The sequence below is a fragment of the Pelophylax lessonae genome (genome assembly GCF_965119305.1).
Source record: "Pelophylax lessonae genome assembly, chromosome: 2".
In the NCBI taxonomy this organism is placed as follows: Eukaryota; Metazoa; Chordata; class Amphibia; order Anura; family Ranidae; genus Pelophylax; species Pelophylax lessonae.
In genome coordinates this window covers 16,892,277-16,911,759 of record NC_138769.1, presented here as the reverse complement: position 1 = coordinate 16,911,759, position 19,483 = coordinate 16,892,277, and the positions used below count along the sequence as shown (strand labels likewise).

General features: G+C 46.3%; 1 protein-coding gene across 1 annotated transcript in view; it reads left to right on the top strand.

The window, feature by feature from the left end:
* The window catches only part of LOC309545961 (kinetochore protein NDC80 homolog), a 52,236-nt gene that overhangs the window by 1,647 nt on the left and 31,106 nt on the right, over window positions 1–19,483 (top strand). Inside the window, exons 2-4 of the mRNA XM_082245417.1 lie at window positions 3,836–3,922; window positions 16,141–16,258; window positions 17,567–17,739. Coding sequence (XP_082101543.1) covers window positions 3,836–3,922; window positions 16,141–16,258; window positions 17,567–17,739 — 378 coding nt within the window. The remainder of the gene's footprint in view (window positions 1–3,835; window positions 3,923–16,140; window positions 16,259–17,566; window positions 17,740–19,483) is intronic.

The following is a 19,483-nucleotide window of genomic DNA, read 5'->3' as shown; positions in this document are numbered from 1 at the left end:
AGAGCCCGCACTACCGTTTCCCAAATGCATTGTACATGGTTGACTTGGCAGTACCACCAGCTGAATGTAACGCGGGGGGGGGGGGGGGGGGTATTATTTTTGCCTTTATACCTCCATATAAAATAAAAATATGTTTTTTGGGTTTTAAGTAATCTTCAAGCCTAAAATGTGCATTTTACTTGCTGGCTTGTTGAGTAACGCATTTGTGATGGCAGGACAGGTGAACTTTAATGCCCACCCATCACTTATATGCGTCCATGGTGGCCTGAGATTGTGTGCTGAGAGTCCCAAAACACTGACTGAGCCGTCACCAACAGCTCTCAGTCAGGGCTTCTGATTGGATGGCAAACGGGGCAGGCTCCAGATCATGTGACTACTGTGAGAGCAAATCGCCTGCATCAAAGCCCACTATTTTTTATTTTATTTTTTGCCCACGTGCAAAAAAAAAAAAAAATGAAAGGGTTAAAAAGTAGGGATCGACCGATTATTGGCAAAGCCGATATATCGAGGGCTGATATGCACTTTCCCCGATATATCGGAATCGGCCCCTGAGTTTACTGATATTGCCGATAATTCAGGAAAGTGCTGTACCGGAGTGATGGCTGCAGCTAGAGGCATCTCCCCGGCATCGGCATCCATAGCCGACAGTCGGCTGTCTTGTAATGACAACCGATGCGGCTGAGAAGCTGCTCGGCTATCATTACAAGGAGCGGGAGGGGACGTCCCCCCTCCCGCCACCTTCTGTGGCTCTCCCGGGTGACCCGGGCAACCAGCCTGCACGGCCGCCAAAGACCCGATCAAAGCCGCATTCGGCTCTGATCGGGTCTCCATGTAAAAACCCGGAAGTGATATCATGACATCACTTCTGGGTACTCGGCGAGAAATTCAAAAAAATGACAGCATTCAAAACAGCCCAATTTGGCGTTTTGAATGCTTTTAAGTGCAGAGGAGGGGTTTGGGGTCTTTTAGACCCCCCAGATCCCTCCACACCAGTACCTGTCAAGGGCTAAAAATAAAATTTATTTTTCAATGTACGGAAATATCGGCCGATACCAATATTCAATGGCCAAAATATCGGCATCGGCAATGAAAAACCGATATCGGTTGATCACGAGTTAAAAGTAATAGAATACTTCAATTTTAGGGGGTTCCCATCAACATTTAGAGTGGCTGTAAACCTCAGACAAAATATGAACAAAGCATATCCTTCTATAGTGTGTAATTGTCTCAATCCTAACAGATAAAATTAAAAAGGTCATGGGACTTTAAATGAGGCCGGCCACTTTGCCAAAATTGGTATACAGAATATATATAATAATGAATTTATTGAAAAAACAACAAAGCAAAACAGCAAAAATATTCCATAATCATAGGTACAAAATGACAATTCCTGAATATGGTAAGAACATATGAAATGAAGAGCTGACATGTAAAAGTTCAGAGTTGGTAAAGTAGATTCATAATAAACTAGTACATAGTAATATATGCGTAAAAAGAAAAATACATGATTGGTATAAATATAATACACAAAAAATCTTGACATCCTAAAACTTGACGCGTTTCGCAGAACCCTGTTCGCTTCTTCAGGAGTGTAATGCAAGAAGATGTCTATGAATAGAAGTAAATATGACAAATGTATAAAAATAATAAATAATTCCAAAAAAACAAAACACATGATTGTCAGCTCAACTTGTGAGACAGCTCAACTTGTGTCAGCTCAACTTGTGAGACCAGCATCTAAAAAGGGGGGTGAAGGGGCGTCAGACACACGTCTCCCCCGGGGCTGTGGCAGGAGAACCCATCCAGGTCAAGGGGACATTCGGAGGGCAGCCAACTTTGGAGTGTGATCCATGGAATGAAAAAATAAATAAAAATATGTGGACACATCCAGCCCGTATTGAGCTAAAAAATTTAATATATATGTGTAATATACAAAAAAGGTAAATGATAAATAGGGTGGTGATGATAATAGCTTAAGGATGTGTCCCGCAGTTCCAAAGAGAAAACTCCAAAGTATGTGAGAAATGAAGATAGAACAGCAAAGCTCATTAAAAACAATCCAAAGCACTAAGTGTCATTTCTGTATGCTGCTTTGTTAACATAATGAGTCACTTCTTACAAGCTTTCCTGACACCAAGAGGTAGATGGTGACAGGGGAGGAGCTCCAGGAGATTGACAGCCTCAGCTCTGTTCCTGTGTGCTGTGTGAAGTGGGTGTGTCCCTTCCCTCCAATCAGCTCTCAGAACTCCTCACTGAGATCTGCAGCTTGTATTTTAGCTCTCTAGACAATGTGGGCTATGTGGGACCTTAAGTGAGACACCGGCAGGTATGCCCAGCGTCTCCATCCCTGTATCGGAAAAAACAAATTGAAAAGGATTAAAAGAGGTGCATGGAAGCCAGCCAGCCCCCAGTCTGATGTACTCACCCTCCAGTCTGCCACCAACCAAGTAGACCTGTCTCGATATAAATAAAGAACAGGGGTTTAGTTGACACGCATTTGCAAACGCATGTGTAAGCTGCAGAGCCACGACACAGCACCCTGTTTTATCTGCAGTCCTAACACTTTTAAATTTGAGTGTCTCCCAATTGTATTTTAGCTCTCCGCCCCCTTTTTTTTTTTTGACAGCTGAGATGAGCTTTGTAAATTCTAGACTTTGAATGGCTGTAGAGAAGAGAATACTGCAGATTAACAGGTACAACCTATGTAGGAGGATTTGTCTCATCTCTGTGTGTCACCTGAGGCCAGTCAGTTCACTGGGGAAATGGAGGGTTTACATTAATTTAAAGGGTAACACCACATTCGTGGGGAAAAAAAATAGTAAATAAAGGAAAAACAATATGGCGTATACAATTGCGGCAGAAATCATATTGTAATTGAATGTTATTAAAAATGACCTTTCCTTTTCAATCTGCAGCTGTTGTAATTTTCTGAAATTGCAATGCAATATGGCTGCCTGGAGGTGTTCTGTACACAAAATGTATACTGACCACACCCCCAGAAACATAATTTCCTGCTTGTGTGATTGGCTCACCAATTTTCCCAGAAGTCTGCACTAAGATACAAGTCAGATTTGTGGCATCCCCTGCAACAAAAATTACATTTTTGGTGAGATACTCCCAATAGGAACACGTCTAAAGGGATGCAGGCCCAGCAGATTTCCTCATTAGAGCCCTGCAGCTGCCACAGCTGATAGATAATTACGACACCACTCCCATTAGACCCACTTAGCACAGAGGAACAAACAATGATTTCTTCAGAATAACAAAAGTTAGGAATCTGCAACAACGTTTGTTAAAATCCTTGTCATTTACAGAGATCACCCAGAGGGAAATGTTTTTTTCTCAACAAAAGTGGAGTTATGCTTTAAATATTTAGGTAGAAATATGCAGAAAATCTTTATAAACGTTGGCCACTAAAACTGATCTGGTGGGATTCTTGTAGTGCATTGAGCAGAGGACAGTCACACTCCTTATCGGGGGGATGAAGGGTGGGCATCAGGGGGTCTGTCGGATCTGACATGAGCTAAATGGGGGAGTTGTTTTTTTTCTCCCTTCGCAGCTAGAGGATAAATCCTTTCATTCACTTAGATTATCAGAGGTCATGTGACTTGTACACCCACCAATAGTGTATTTGCTCCTGCTGCCCAGGCGGTGTGCATTACCACTAAGATGTGGCCCCGCCCTTGAGGATCCAAGGCCATTTAGCATTACACAGTATATTCGAGCATTGCCTACTAGCTGTCCAAGGTTTGGGTATTCTTGTCTCATTGAATGTATTTAGCATATGTTTATTTGGATACTTTTGTCTCTTATGCAAATGCTTGTTTTTCTTCAGCAAAGAGAGGCCTGGACTGGGTAAGCTGAGTATGGCCAAAACGAACTCTGGAACTTCAGAGAGGAAGACCAGTTTCTTTGGAAAGAGGTAAGATTTTTGTAAATTAAAGGGGTCCTTTTAACTTTAGAAATTAAAGTGATTGTAAACGATCGCCTTGTAAAACAAACCGTTCAGTTAAAAATAGAAATGAAAGGCAAAACATTTTTATAGATATAAAAACCCATTATAAATACTTTTTTCTCTATTGTTCATTGACAGACGCAGTTCCATATTCTTTTTGACCATTGGGTTATGCTGCCCCCTAGAGGAGTAGGCACTAGGCAGAAAAAGGCTTTACCATGCCTATGGGGCCGTCCCTACAGGCATAACCCCACAGCCCTCAGTTTGTTTCTGCCTAGTTTAGAAGTAGGACCTAGTTCCCTGCTGGGACTTCGGTCTTAGCTGTTTATTTTTGGGAACTTTTTTTTTTTTATTTATTTTTAGTTAGAGTTCCTGTGAGAACTACAAGCAACAGCCGGCTGGGTTTCGGACTGGATATTCTAGATCTTTAAGGTCTCTTAGCCTGGCCAGCGAGTGTGAGCAGGTTATAGTCCAGCACTAGGCCACTAGGAGTGGAAAACCTCGCCGGGGCGTGAATAACCTGCGCGCATCTTCGCATTCTGATGGCGAGGAGGTCATGTCCTCGTCAGCTGCCGCGCGGGAAAGCGCGCTGGTGGAGGAACTTATGGTGTCGGTGCGGGAAACCTTAAAAATGGCTGCTTTTTCCCATTCAATCTACGCCTATCTCCAGACCTGTAAGGGATCTACGAGAATCGGTACAAGACCTGCGGTCGCAAGGGGTGTTTGTGCCGGATCCCTCTCTGGAACGCTTTCAGGGGGTTTTATTCAAACCTGTTTACTGCGCCCAGAAAAGAAGGCAAAGTACGTCCAATTCTGGACCTCAAGGCTCTGAACCGCTTTGTACAGGTACAGAAGTTTCAAATGGAGTCTATTCGAATGGTGGAGGCGTCTTTACACCAAGGAGATTTTCAAGGACGCATATCTACACATCCCTATTTTGGATGGACACCAGCGTTTTCTCCGCTTTGCTGTGGGAGAAGAGCATTATCAATTTGTGGCGTTACCCTTTGGTCTAGTCTCCGCCCCCTGGGTCTTTACCAAAGTGTTGACTCCGATGTTAGCATTATTGCGCCAACGGGGGATTTCAGCACTGGGGTACCTGGACGATCTAATATTAAGAGCAGACTCACATTCGGCCCTGTTGGGCGACTTGACAATCACTGTATAGACTCTGCAAGAGTTCGGTTGGAACATCAATTTCACAAAATCTGCCCCGATACCATCCTCAAGACTGGATTATCTGAGCCTAAAGCCTCGTACACACGCGTCGAAATTCGGCCGGGAATTTTCGTCCGACCGATCCGTCGATTTTCGCCTTGTTAGTATGATGCTTCCGACCACCGACTCCGACTTTTCGGCCGAAAAAATTCTGGTGTGCAGACTATAAAAGTCCTCCGTCAAAACACGTCCGATTTTCGTGGTCAGTACAGATTTCGACAGGGAAAAATCTTATGAGGAAGACTGGGCATGCTCAGAGAAGAAGGAACACAAAGAAGGCAAACCAACACATGACATCACTTCTGAAGTAGAATTTTGTCGTGTGGGAAAATTTGTGTGCAGTCTAGAGCACATTCCAACCAACAAAACACCACTCTGGACAAAAGATGGACGACTGGTCGGCGGAAATTCGTTGCGTGTGTACGAGGTTTAACTCTGGATTCCGCTTCAGCGAGGGTGTTTCTTCCCTCAGAAAAGCTGCAAAAGTTGCAGGGGCTTTTCATTTGTTGTTAGCCAACAATCTGTCCTCTCTGAGGACTTGCATGTGGGTTGGTTCTGATGGTGTCTACCTTTGAGGTGGTCCTGTTTGCTCAGTTCCACATGAGAACCTTACAAAGGGAGATTCTTGTCAAATGGAACAAAGACCAAAGTCCTTGGACATTATGATTCGGTTGAGTCACAGCACAAAGACTGCTCTTCTATGATGACTTCGCTCATTAGTACTACACCAGGGCAAGTCCTTCCTTCCACTGTATTGGATTGTGGTAACCACGGACGCCAGCCTATCAGGCTGGGGAAGCTCTGCGACCAGGGGACCTGGACAGTAGAAGAGTCCAAAATTCAGATAATTATTTTGGAACTCAGAGCGATAAAGCTTTGCCTGAGTTGCTGGACAACTCGTCTGCCGGGTTGTCCAGTCCGGATTCAATTGCACAATGCCACGGCTGTGGCTTACATCAATCATCAAGGGGGCACCAAGAGTGTCTTGGCGGCCCGGAAGGTGGCCGAGATCCTGGCTTGAGCAGAAAAGTTTGTTCCAGCTCTCTCTGATGTGCACATCCCAGGTGTGGAGAACTGGCAGGTGGATTACCTGAGTCTTCATGTGTTGGATAAGGGGGAGTGGTCCCTACACCCGGAGGTGTTTCATCTTCTGTGTGTCCGGTGGGGGACACCCGATGTCGACCTGTTTGCTTGTCGACTCAAGAAGGTTCAGAGGTTTGTGGCCAGGTATTGGGATCCTCTGGCCGATGCCACAGACGCACTGATGGCTCCTTGGGGTCAGTATTGGTTGATTTATGCATTTCCTCCGCTAAAACTCCTACCAAGGCTTATACACAGAATAGAAGTGGAGGGGGTTCCGGTCATTCTGGTGGACTCAGACTGGCCTCGCCGGTCTTGGCATGCCGACCTGGTAAGGTTGGTCACCAATGCTCTTTGGAGACTTCCTCTCAGAGAAGATCTGCTGTCTCAAGGGCCGATCTTCCATTCTGCTTTGCAGTCGCTGGCTTTAACGGCGTGGCTGTTGAAAGCCAGGTATTGAAGGATAGAGGTCTTTCGGATTCTGTGATTCCGATGCTATTGAAGGCCAAGAAGTCTACTTCCAGGAAGATCTATCACCGTACGTGGAAATCGTACGTTTCATGGTGTGAATCGCTGAGGTGCACCCTCGCTTGTTCTTGGTTTATAGGGTTTTGACTTTTCTTCAAAAAGGGGTTGAACAGCGGTTGGCTTTGGGCACTATCAAAGGCCAAGTGTCGGCTTTATACAAACCAAATAAAAAACCTGCGCTCAATAAATAGTGGTAGTGTAAAAATTGAAAAAACAAGTAGCAGCTAACCCAGATCAATAGATAAAACCTATACATAAACATATACAATAAGTGCAGCGCTGATAATTGATATAAATTGATAAAACATAATCATAAAGTGAAAAGTCCATAGACATAAATAAATAAATTTAACCACTTTACCACCGGAGGATTTTGCTGCCTTACGTCCAGGCCACTTTTTGCGATTTGGCACTGTGCAACTTTAACTGACAATTTCGCGGTCGTGGGATGTCGTACCCAAACTAAATTTACGTCCTTTTTTTCCCACAAACAGAGCTTTCTTTTGGTGGTATTTGATGACCTGTGCGATTTTTACTTTTTGCGCTATAAACAAAAAAATAGCGTAAATATTTTTAACATTTTTTTATATGAAATTCCCCCCCCCCCCCCCCCCAAAAAAAATGTAAAAATCAAAATTTTTTACATTTTTGGCCAATTTGTTTTCTGCTACCTATGTTTGGTAAAAAAAAATCACAATAAGCGTATTTTGATTGGTTTGCGCAAAAGTTATTCCGTTTACTAACTAAGGGAAAGATTTCTGTCATTTTTGGTGTTTTTTTCTTTTTTAACGAGTAATGAGTATTTAACGATTTTTTTTTTTTTTTTTGCGGGACTGCGACATTGCGGCGGACAGATCGGACCCTTGACTGACATTTTTGACACTTTTGGGGGTACCAGTGACATTACTACAGTAATCAGTGCTATAAATATGCACGGTTACTGTAAAAATTACACTGGCAGGAAAGGGGTTAATTTTATTGGAGAGGGAGGGGTTAATGTATGCCTGGTGCTTACTAACGTGTGTGGGGGGAGGGGACTGAGTGACACAGGGACAGATCGCAGGTTCAGCTATGCTGAACCCTGCAATCTGACCCTATCTGTCATCTAGGAGATCCGCCCGCTTTGTTTACACAAGCGGGCGGATCTCCAGACTCGATTCCCCGACGATCGGGGAAGATCGGCGCTGATCACCGCCGCTCCTCCCCTGGCCCGACTCCCGCTGTGACTGAATACAGCGAGAGCGCACGCCGCCCACAAGGGTAGGTGTCCAGAGACGTAGGTCTACGTCGCTGGACGGGAACAAGCCACTTTGCCGCAGTACAGTCAACGTGACTGGTCGGTAAGTGGTTAAAGTGCAAAATTCTTAAATGAAAATACGTAAAGTGTCCAAAAAATGTGTAAAATAGATGAATGTAGAAATTGAAACGAACAGACTCCATAAACAAAGGCATCATAGATCGCAGCATGCAAGAGAAAAGGTGGTATTCACCAATGCTTCAACCTTGGTAAGTGCAACCACCAACGCTAAGCAGAGGGAGAATGGCCGCTTACCAGAATCTCGTGGCCTCCAAATTAATGGATAAACTTACATTGCTTGATCAGGTAAGTGTCCACGGTATAAGGCAGCCCCGGATTGGCCAATCGGGAGTACCGGGAGAATTCCCGGTGGGCTGGTCGGGTTGAGGGCCGGTGACACCGGTGTTCTAAAATTTAGAACACAGCTGACACAGAGGAGGCAGGACTGGTTGCTTAGCAGAGAGGAGGCGGCACGGATAGAATACATCCTCGGGTCTGAGAGGAGGCGGGGCTGAGGCGGGACAAACTGCTTAGCTGGGAGGAGATGGGACGGAGGTAGAGAAAAAATGTAATCAGCAAGCTCTGCATTATTATAGTTATGCTCGACCTCCGTCCCGCCTCCTCATAGCTAAGCAGTTTGTCCCGCCTCCGCCCCGCCTCCTCTCAGACCCGAGGATGTCTTCTCTCCCTCCCACCTCCTCCCAGCTAAGCACTTCGTCCCGCCTCCGCCCCGCCTCCTGTCTCAGCTAAGTAATCTGTCCCGCCTCCTCTGCCAGCAGTGACCTAATGACGCCGGGGGGGCGCCATTTTTAAATGGAAAGAAAAAAACTGCAGTGGCCCAGCAGTGGCGCTCGCCTCTCATCACGGCCAGGTAAGACCCCTCCACAGCCTCTGACCATCTCCCCCTGTACCATGCCCACAACCTCTAACCATCTCCCCCTGTACCATGCCCACAGCCTCTGACCATCTCTCCCTGTACCATGCCCACAGCCTCTGACCATCTCCCCTTGTACCATGCCCACAGCCTCTGACCATCTCTCCCTGTACCATGCCCACAGCCTCTGACCATCTCTCCTTGTACCATGCCCACAGCCTCTGACCATCTCCCCCTGTACCATGCCCACAGCCTCTGACCATCTCTCCCTGTACCATGCCCACAGCCTCTGACCATCTCTCCCTGTACCATGCCCACAGCCTCTGACCATCTCCCCCTGTACCATGCCCACAGCCTCTAACCATCTCTCCCTGTACCATGCCCACAGCCTCTGACCATCTCTCCCTGTACCATGCCCACAGCCTCTGACCATCTCTCCCTGTACCATGCCCACAGCCTCTGACCATCTCTCCCTGTACCATGCCCACAGCCTCTGACCATCTCCCCCTGTACCATGCCCACAGCCTCTGACCATCTCTCCTTGTACCATGCCCACAGCCTCTGACCATCTCTCCTTGTACCATGCCCACAGCCTCTGACCATCTCCCCTGTACCATGCCCACAGCCTCTGACCATCTCTCCTTGTACCATGCCCACAGCCTCTGACCATCTCTCCTTGTACCATGCCCACAGCCTCTGACCATCTCTCCTTGTACCATGCCCACAGCCTCTGACCATCTCTCCCTGTACCATGCCCACAGCCTCTGACCATCTCCCCCTGTACCATGCCCACAGCCTCTGACCATCTCTCCCTGTACCATGCCCACAGCCTCTGACCATCTCTCCCTGTACCATGCCCACAGCCTCTGACCATCTCCCCCTGTACCATGCCCACAGCCTCTGACCATCTCTCCCTGTACCATGCCCACAGCCTCTGACCATCTCTCCTTGTACCATGCCCACAGCCTCTGACCATCTCTCCCTGTACCATGCCCACAGCCTCTAACCATCTCCCCCTGTACCATGCCCACAGCCTCTGACCATCTCTCCCTGTACCATGCCCACAGCCTCTGACCATCTCCCCCTGTACCATGCCCACAGCCTCTGACCATCTCTCCTTGTACCATGCCCACAGCCTCTGACCATCTCCCCTGTACCATGCCCACAACCTCTGACCATCTCTCCTTGTACCATGCCCACAGCCTCTGACCATCTCTCCTTGTACCATGCCCACAGCCTCTGACCATCTCTCCATGTACCATGCCCACAGCCTCTGACCATCTCCCCCTGTACCATGCCCACAGCCTCTGACCATCTCTCCCTGTACCATGCCCACAGCCTCTGACCATCTCCCCCTGTACCATGCCCACAGCCTCTGACCATCTCTCCTTGTACCATGCCCACAGCCTCTGACCATCTCTCCTTGTACCATGCCCACAGCCTCTGACCATCTCCCCTGTACCATGCCCACAGCCTCTGACCATCTCCCCTTGTACCGTGCCCGCAGCCTCTAACCATCTCTCCCTGTACCATGCCCACAGCCTCTAACTATCTCCCCCTGTACCCCATAGACATGCATTATGTCTGTATATCATCCGCAAACGGATAGGATGATATGCAGACATACGGACCGGATGACACAAGTGTCATCCGTGTCCGTAAAAAAAAAAAAAAAAAGTGCCACAGCGGACAAAAAAACCGGAGCGGCCGTGTGAAAGAGGCCTTATGTCTAATTTGTGTATGCAGCCGGATTTATATATTGATTTATTCTAGCACATTTTATACACATTTGAATTTCACTTAGTCTTGCGCTGATAGTTTTTTCACTATATTCATTCTCCCTGTACCATGCCCACAGCCTCTGACCATCTCCCCCTGTACCATGCCCACAGCCTCTGACCATCTCTCCCTGTACCATGCCCACAGCCTCTAACCATCTCCCCCTGTACCATGCCCACAGCCTCTGACCATCTCCCCCTGTACCATGCCCACACCCTCTAACCATCTCCCCTTGTACCGTGCCCGCAGCCTCTAACCATCTCTCCCTGTACCATGCCCACAGCCTCTAACTATCTCCCCCTGTACCCCATAGACATGCATTATGTCTGTATATCATCCGCAAACGGATAGGATGATATGCAGACATACGGACCGGATGACACAAGTGTCATCCGTGTCCGTAAAAAAAATAAAAAAAAAAAAAAAAGTGCCACAGCGGACAAAAAAACCGGAGCGGCCGTGTGAAAGAGGCCTTATGTCCCGTACACACGTGCAGATTATCTGCAGAATTTTGTCTGCAGACTTACCAAAACCATATAATATGAGGTCAAACCTAAACACTTTCAATTTGTATGCAATCCGGCAGGCCCTTGCACTACATAGAAAAGGTAAGTCTGCAGACAAAAGTCTGCAGATAATCTGCACATGTGTATGGGGCATTAGGCTACTGAATTTGCACTGAATTGTAAATATTTTTTGAAAAATACAATGAATTACAAGGCTGTAGAGAATAGAGAACCTTTGCAAACTTATATTCTGAGGTTTTAATTACATTATTTTAATATAGTCAGTCATGAACTAAAGTGGGCCGGTCTAAGTCATGAAACTCCAGGGCTGAAAATGAGTCCCACTCCGGCCCTGGTATAAGGAGACATCAGCAATAATGATTCAGGCGAATATCCAGGTAATATGATTTCCGATATCATTGTAAGCACCCCTCTCAGTGGTAAATGGTTTGTCTCAACCCACTAACTGATCCTTTGTCTGAACAGCTTGGTCAACTGCAATCCACAGGTGGCCTGGAGCAAGACCAAAAAAGAAGTGCCGGCTTTGGCTGTATTTTTCCAACGTCCTTTAGCTACGCATGCCTTGATTCACACTTTTATTCAGGGGGTGCGTCATATGGCTCCTCCGAGGCGATCCCCGCTACCTCAGTGGGATCTGAATTTAGTATTATCTGTTCTTCAAAAATCTCCTTTTGAGAACATTAGGGAGTTTCCTCTGCTTACACTCTCACAGAAGGTTGCCCCTTTTTGGTGGCTATCACTTCTGCTCACAGAGTGTTTGAATTGGCGGCGTTGTCTTGCCGCTCACCTCCACAGGGATAAGGTGGTACTTTGACCTAATCAGTCGTTTCTTCCCAAGTTGGTTTCTGATTTTTATCTGAATGAAGATATTGTGCTGCCTTCACTCTGCCCTAAGCCCAAGCATCCCAAGGAAATTGCTTTGCATTCTTTGGATGTGGTTCGGGCAATTCGGGTTTGCCTGGTGGCTACTGAGTCTTTCAGAAAATCAAACGCTCGGTCTGTCCTTACAAATGGACCTCGTAAAATATTGGCCACCCCTTTTTTTATAAGTGTTCACATTTTCTCAGGTCTTGTCTGCGTAAGAGCTGGGGAGAGGAGAAGCGGCAGCACACTGAGCTTCCCAGTGAATGGCTGTGCATCGGGGGGCAGGTCAGGACAAGCATAATCATTGGAGGAGAGCAGGCTGAGTTCCCAGCACAGCTAGAGAACTGGTTGCAGTGTGCTCTCCTGTTTAGTGTGGTCAGTTATTAATAGGAAAGCAGAGGGACTGGCAGGAACACCAGGGATTTCACACAAAGGAAGCCATACAAAGAGAAGTTCTCATACAAGTAGATGGTACAGCAGCCATATATCAGAAATATGAAGTGTTAAGGTAACAAACAGTTTAACCACTTGCCAACCAGTCACGTTGACTGTACTGCGGCAAAGTGGTTCGTTATCGTCTGGCGAAGTAGACCTACGTCACCAGACATTCCCCTCTCTCGGCGGCGCGCGTGCGCCGCCGGAGGCTCACTCCCGCTGTATTCAGTCACAGCGGGAGTCGGGCCAGGGGAGGAGCGGCAGTGATCACCGCCGCTCTTCCCCGAACGTCGGGGAATCGAGTCTGGAGATCCGCCCGCTTGTGTAAACAAAGCGGGCGGATCTCCTAAGTGACAGGCAGGGTCAGATTGCAGGGTTCACTGGTCACTGGTACCCCCAAAAGGGTCAAAAATGTTAGTCAAGGGTCCGATCTGTCCGCCGCAATGTCGCAGTCCCGCAAAAAAAATCGCAGATCGCCGCCATTACTCAAATTATGACAGAAATCTGTCCGCCATAAAAAAAATGACAGAAATCTTTCTCTTAGTAAACGCAATAACTTTTGCGCAAACCAATCAAAATACGCTTATTGCGATTTTTTTTTTTTTTTTTTACCAAAAATATGTAGCAGAAAACAAATTGGCCTAAAATGATAAAAAATTTAGATTTTTACATTTTTTTGGGAGGGGAATTTCATATAAAAAAAATGTGAAATATATTGTTATTTTTTCAAAATTGTCGCTATTTTTTTGTTTATAGCGCAAAAAGTAAAAATCGCACAGGTGATCAAATACCACCAAAAGAAAGCTCTGTTTGTGGGGGGAAAAATGACATAAATTTAATTTGGGTACAGAATCGCACAACCGCGCAATTGTCCATTAAAGTAACGCAGTGCCGAATCGCAAAATATGGCCTGGTCAGGAAGGGGGTAAAATCTTCTGGTCATAAAGCGGTTAAAAATACGCTCATTGAGAATTTTTTTGTCATAGACATGTAGCTAAATACGTTTTGGCCTAAATATATGACAAAAATTGAATATATTGGATATTTTTTAACTGTCAAAGTAGAAAAATATTGTTATTTTTTCAAAATTGTCGCTTTTTTTAATTAATATTGCAAAAAGCGAAAATCGCAGAGGTGATCAAATACCACCAAAAGAAAGCTCTGTTTGTGGGAAAAAATGGACGTAAATTTTGTTTGGGTACGGCGTCGCATAACCGCGCAATTTTCAGTTAAATTCGCACAGTGCAGAATCGCAAAAAGTGGCCTGGACGTAAGACAGCAAAATCCTCCGGTGGTAAAGTGGTTAAAGTGGAGCTTCACCTAGAAAGGGAACTTCTGTTTGAGTGCATCTGCCCCCCCCCCCCTCATTTTAATCATTGACCCTTTTTTTGGGGGGGAGGGGGGAGAAGGTATCTGGGTTTGACAGGTACCCGCTTCCACTTTAGGTCATGTCGCTGTGGCGATCTTAGTGGAAGTTCAGCCCTCCCTTCTTGCCCCGCAACCTGTGGGACCGTTCATAAAGCGCAATGCGGCTCATGCATGCGCGGTGGGTAGCCAGCTGTGAAGCCACAGGGCTTCACTGCCAGTTTCCCTTAGTTAAAATGCTGGTGCCTGAACCACAAGCAGACCAAATAATCTGTACAGGTAAGTGTCCTTATTTTAGCACTGGGTTCACAATGATGCGGCCACAGGTCACAGCAGGGGGTCCCGTGCCTCCCTGTTCACTGTTTCAGGTGCAAATCCGGTCCGAATTTTTGCCTGAGTTTGCACCTGAAACAGAGCCGAAGACACACAGGACCCTTTTCCAATGCGGACCGCCCCGGAGCTGTGTGAACCGGCTCCATCTAGAGTCGGTCACACTCTCCTGTCATGCGAATTGTGTGAACCCAGCCTAAAAGTCAGTAGTTACAGTATTTGTAGCTGCTGACTCTTAATTTATTTTGGGGACTCCAAGTTGTAGAAACATCTCAAGGATGATCAGTGGAAACAGGAGGCACCTGAGCTCAATTTTAAGTGTCATGGCAAAGGCTGTGATACTTGTGTACATGGAATTTTTTTTTTCATTATTTGTTTTTAACCGGTTGCCGACCGCTGCACGACTATTTACTGCGGCGGTCAGCCCCGGTCAGGCAAAGTGACGTAGATCTACGTCACTTGCCTGTCACTTCCTAGTGAGCCAATAGCGGGCGAGCGCGCGCCCGCCGCGGCTCGTTCACAGGGAAGTCAGTGCGTGTGACCGGCGGACCCGATGTCCGCCGGTCACTCGCTGATCGCCGGTGCAGAGGTAGAAAGTCAGGCGGCTTATGTAAACAAGCTGTCATTCTCCCCTGTGTAGAAACAGTGATCATACGGTTCTACTATGTAGGACCGTTGATCATTGTTCCTACACTAGTAGCCACAGCCAATCACAGTAAAAAGCACGCCCCTAGGGACACACTTAACCCCTCCCTCCCCAATAAAGTTAACCCCTTCCCTGCCAGTGTCATTTTGCAGTAACAGTGCATATGTATAGCACTGATTACTGCAGTAATGTCACTGGTAACCCCAAAAGTGTCAAAAATGTCAAGCAAGGGTCCGATCTGTCCGCTGCAATGTCGCAGTACCGCAAAAAAATCGCAGATCGCCGCCATTACTCCTTAAAAAAAAACACCAAAAATGACAGAAATCTTTCCCGTAGTTAGTAAACGCAATAACTTTTGCGCAAACCAATCAAAATACGCTTTTTGCGATTTTTTTTTTTTCTTTTACCAAACATTTGTAGCAGAAAACAAATTGGCCAAAAATGTTAAAAAATTTTGATTTTTACATTTTTTTTGGGGGAATTTCATATAAAAAATGTGAAAAATATTGTTATTTTTGCAAAATTTACGCTCTTTTTTTGTTTATAGCACAAAAAGTAAAAATCACACAGGTGATCAAATACCACCAAAAGAAAGCTCTGTTTGTGGGGAAAAAAAGAACGTCAAATTCGTTTAGGTACAGCGTCGCACGACCGCGCAATTGTCCGTTAAAGTCACGCAGTAAAAAATCCCAAAAAACCCCCTGGTCAGGAAGGGGGTAAATTCTTCCGGGGCTTAAGTGGTTAATTCATTTTCAAAGATTTCAAACAAACTTTTCACGTTGTCATTATGGGGGATTGTTTGTAGAATTTTGAAGAAAATAATTGATCCATTTTGGAATAAGGCTGTAACATAATGTGGAAAAAAATGAAGCTCTGTGAATAATTTTCAGATGCTCTGTATCTCACATACACTTGGACAAATTTAAACAGAAGGCAGTTAACCTCCCAGCATGTCTTTGGAGTGTGGGAGGAACCCATACAAGCACATGGAGAACATGCAAACTCCATGCAGGCAGTGTCCTGGTTGGGATTTGAGCCGAGGACCCTGGTGCTTTATTCCAGTTGTGCTAATCACTAAGCCACCGTTCTGCCCACTGCCAGCAGCTGCCAATGTAAGAACTTCCATGCCTGGTGGTGATGTTACATGGAATAGTACCAACATGTAGAGAGGGGCAGGTGGGGGACTCAGGCAAGGACCAATGTTTTGTGACCATTTTGATTGACCGTGTCCTATTTCTCCAGGGCCAGTGGAACCAGGAACAGCCAGTATGGGGCCTTCGGAGGGTCAGAGAAAATCAAGGACCCCAGACCCCTCCATGACAAATCCTTCATCCAGCAGTGCATTCGTCAGCTGTGTGAGGTACGCCTTGTCTTTGTGTTGAGTTGAGCCTGAGGGTAGAATGTACAGTACAGTGTTGTAATAGATGGGATCATAGAGCCCTGCCTTCTTAAAGTGTAGTTCCACTCAAAAGTGGAACTTGCGCTCATTTGCCTCCCCCCCCCCCCTCCGGTGCCATACTTGGCACCTTTTAGGGGGGAGGGGGGACATGTGTTTGACAGGTACCCTTCCCCACTTTCGGAAGACGGCGTCGCAGCTCTGTCCCTTGGAAGTTTGGCCCCCTCCTCCTTTCTCCGCCGGCCCGCCAAGCCAATTCAAATGTGCAGCGTGCTTCGCGCATGCGCAGCAGGGACCCGCCCATGAAGCCGCAAGGCTTCACTGCTGGGTTCCCTTACCGGCAATGGCGGCAACAGCACCTGACAGTCGATGGAAACATCGGCTGCAGTGCCGACATCGCTGGACTCCAGGACAGGTAAGTGTAGCTGCTGACTTTTAATTTTTGGAGGGGGAGGCTGGAACACCACTTTAACTTTTGTACTGGCACCGCTGTACAGTAGGTAGCTCAGGACCTCCATGACGGGTGTTGGATGGAGAGTAGTGGGAGTTCTGTGCAATGTTTTCAGCTCGGTAGTGTGAACACAGAAGCACTCGGCTCTGAGCACTTCCGGGTTCAAAGCTGTCGAAATGCCGGCTTGTTTGTGCTTGATCAGCTTCAACAGAGTGCACTGATTTCACTCCCCTTGCACTGATGTCACTCCCCTTATGGATCCCACCACTGGTCATCCAAAGGTAAGTTTCCATGTCATGCAAACAGCGATGTGGACCATAAAGACAGACCCCGCCTGCTTTAAACAGGAGAAGACTCGGGACTCAAGCATAATGTGATCACGGCTTTTGGTAAATTGGGCATTTCCCTCTCAAGAGCCTGTCCACTGCTTGCATCAGTGCTAAAGGATTTTTAGAGGAGTACTGAGGCAGGGTCCTGTGATGTCTTTAGGAACCCATATACAGCTCTCTGCTGGCCCCTCCCACCAGCCATTATCTGCCTGGTTTGCACAGAGAACAGACCTAGTGATGATATCACTGTGTCTAAAATAAGGAATGTAATTAAAATAGATATTTTTTTTGGGGGGGGACCAGGAAAGTCAAAATATAAGCAGATTATGGGGGATTCCCCAAAGACATGGTGTTCTGTTTTTGTCCTTTTATTGCATTAAAAAAAACTGTCAAAAAAGAATTAAAAAAAAAGAGTAGAATAAATAAAAAAAACAAACAAACCAGCTTATTTTTGTCTGTTTCACTCGGAGTCCTCTCTGCTTCTCCCCGCAGTTTCTGAATGAGAACAGCTACTCCCAGACCCTCACCGTGAAATCACTCCAGGGTCCTTCTACCAAGGACTTTCTGAAGATCTTCGCCTTCATCTACAGCTTCATCTGCCCGAACTATGAACTCCCGAGCTCCAAGTTTGAGGAGGAGATCCCCCGCATATTCAAAGACCTGGGGTGAGTGCGTCTCCTCCGACATGACATGCTAACAGGGAGAAAGCCTTGAGTCCTGAGCTCCGCCCACTGTCCTAAAATGAGGAATAATTGGCTTAATTTTGGGATATGCGATGGAATACCTTCTGTTCTTTGGAAGGCGTGGGAATACCTTCTGTTCTTTGGAAGGCTTTACTGTTATCTGCACTGATATGGTTGGGGGGGCTTTTTGGTTGCTTTAGTTCCTTCTCACCAATATAGTCACACTGACTTGTTGAGTCCCAAGTCCTACTCCAAAGAAGTCATGGTTTCCATACACTGCACTGATGATGACCACAAAGCCTGAAATGGCTGTATGCAATCTGGAATAAATGGTTTTATATTTGCAATATACAGTTCTAGTTCTGGATGTGCTTTTGGGGAATATAGTAATGGTTTCCATGGCTCCTCCCACTGCTCTTAAATGAGGAATAATCCTCTTATATTAGGAGATGCAATGGAATGAGACCTGTGAAAAATGTGTCTTTAGAAGGCGGTACTGTGCTGAAATGGTTATACCTCAATCTACCACTAGGAGGCAATAATTTCTAGGAATGCCAACATCTGTTCTATACAGTGGTGCGGACTTTCTGTTCATTGCAGTGCTTAGTGCTTTAGAACAGCCTTTTTCAAACAGTGTGCCCAGGCACCCTGGGGTGCCTTGAGGTTTCTTCAGGGGTTTCTTGGCAAAATGGCTAACAATTGCCCAGAAATTGTTTTCAAAAAAAGGTTTTCAATGTGCACAATTACAACCTTCTAGCTGCCGGTGTCCTAAAGACCATTGGCATAATCATTTGATAAGGAGGATGTCAGTCTTCCTTGTTTGACCCACCCCTGCCCCTCACATTAGCTGAATGATGGAGAAAAACTGAGGGAGAAGAGAAACATTGGCATACTAGTCAGTACCAGTTTACAAAAGTGTATTTGCTTTGGAAGAATAAATTACCTCTAACTTTGGGTGTCCTACTTGGACTTGTGGATGTTGCTGCATTACGGACGACTATTGGTATAGTTTTTACATTTTAGAATGGGGCGCCTTGAGACTGTCCATAATTTTTAAAGGGTTCCTTGGCTGAAAAAAGGTTGAGAAACACTGCTTTAGAATGGTACCTGGTGAGGGGTGGCAGTGGACAGATTCAAGACTACTGATTGCAATAGAAAAGGACCCCTGCTGTATAATACACTATATTACCAAAAGTATTGGGACGCCTGCCTTTACACACACATGAACTTTAATGATATCCCAGTCTTAGTCTGTAGGGTTGAGTATTGAGTTGGCCCACCCTTTGCAGCTATAACAGCATCAACTCTTCTGGGAAGGCTGTCCACAAGGTTTAGGAGTGTGTCTATGGGAATGTTTGACCATTCTCCAGAAGTGCATTTGTGAGGTCAGGCACTGATGTTGGACGAGAAGTCTCCGCTCTAATTCATTCCAAAGGTGTTCTATTGGGTTGAGGTCAAGACTCTGTGCAGACCAGTCAAATTCCTCCACCCCAAACTCACTCATCCATGTCTTTACGGATCTTGCTTTGTGCACCAAGAAGCTTCTCCAAGGTTCCAGAGAGCAGGGCGAGCTACCAGAGGTGCTGTCTGAGTCATCCAGCCTCCCTGAGTCATTCAGCCCTGACCCAGATTCAACCCAATTTTACCTACACTACAACTATATACACTTCTACTACACTAGAGGGTGCTACACAATCTAATAGGGTCTTTAATGCGGAGTTCCGGC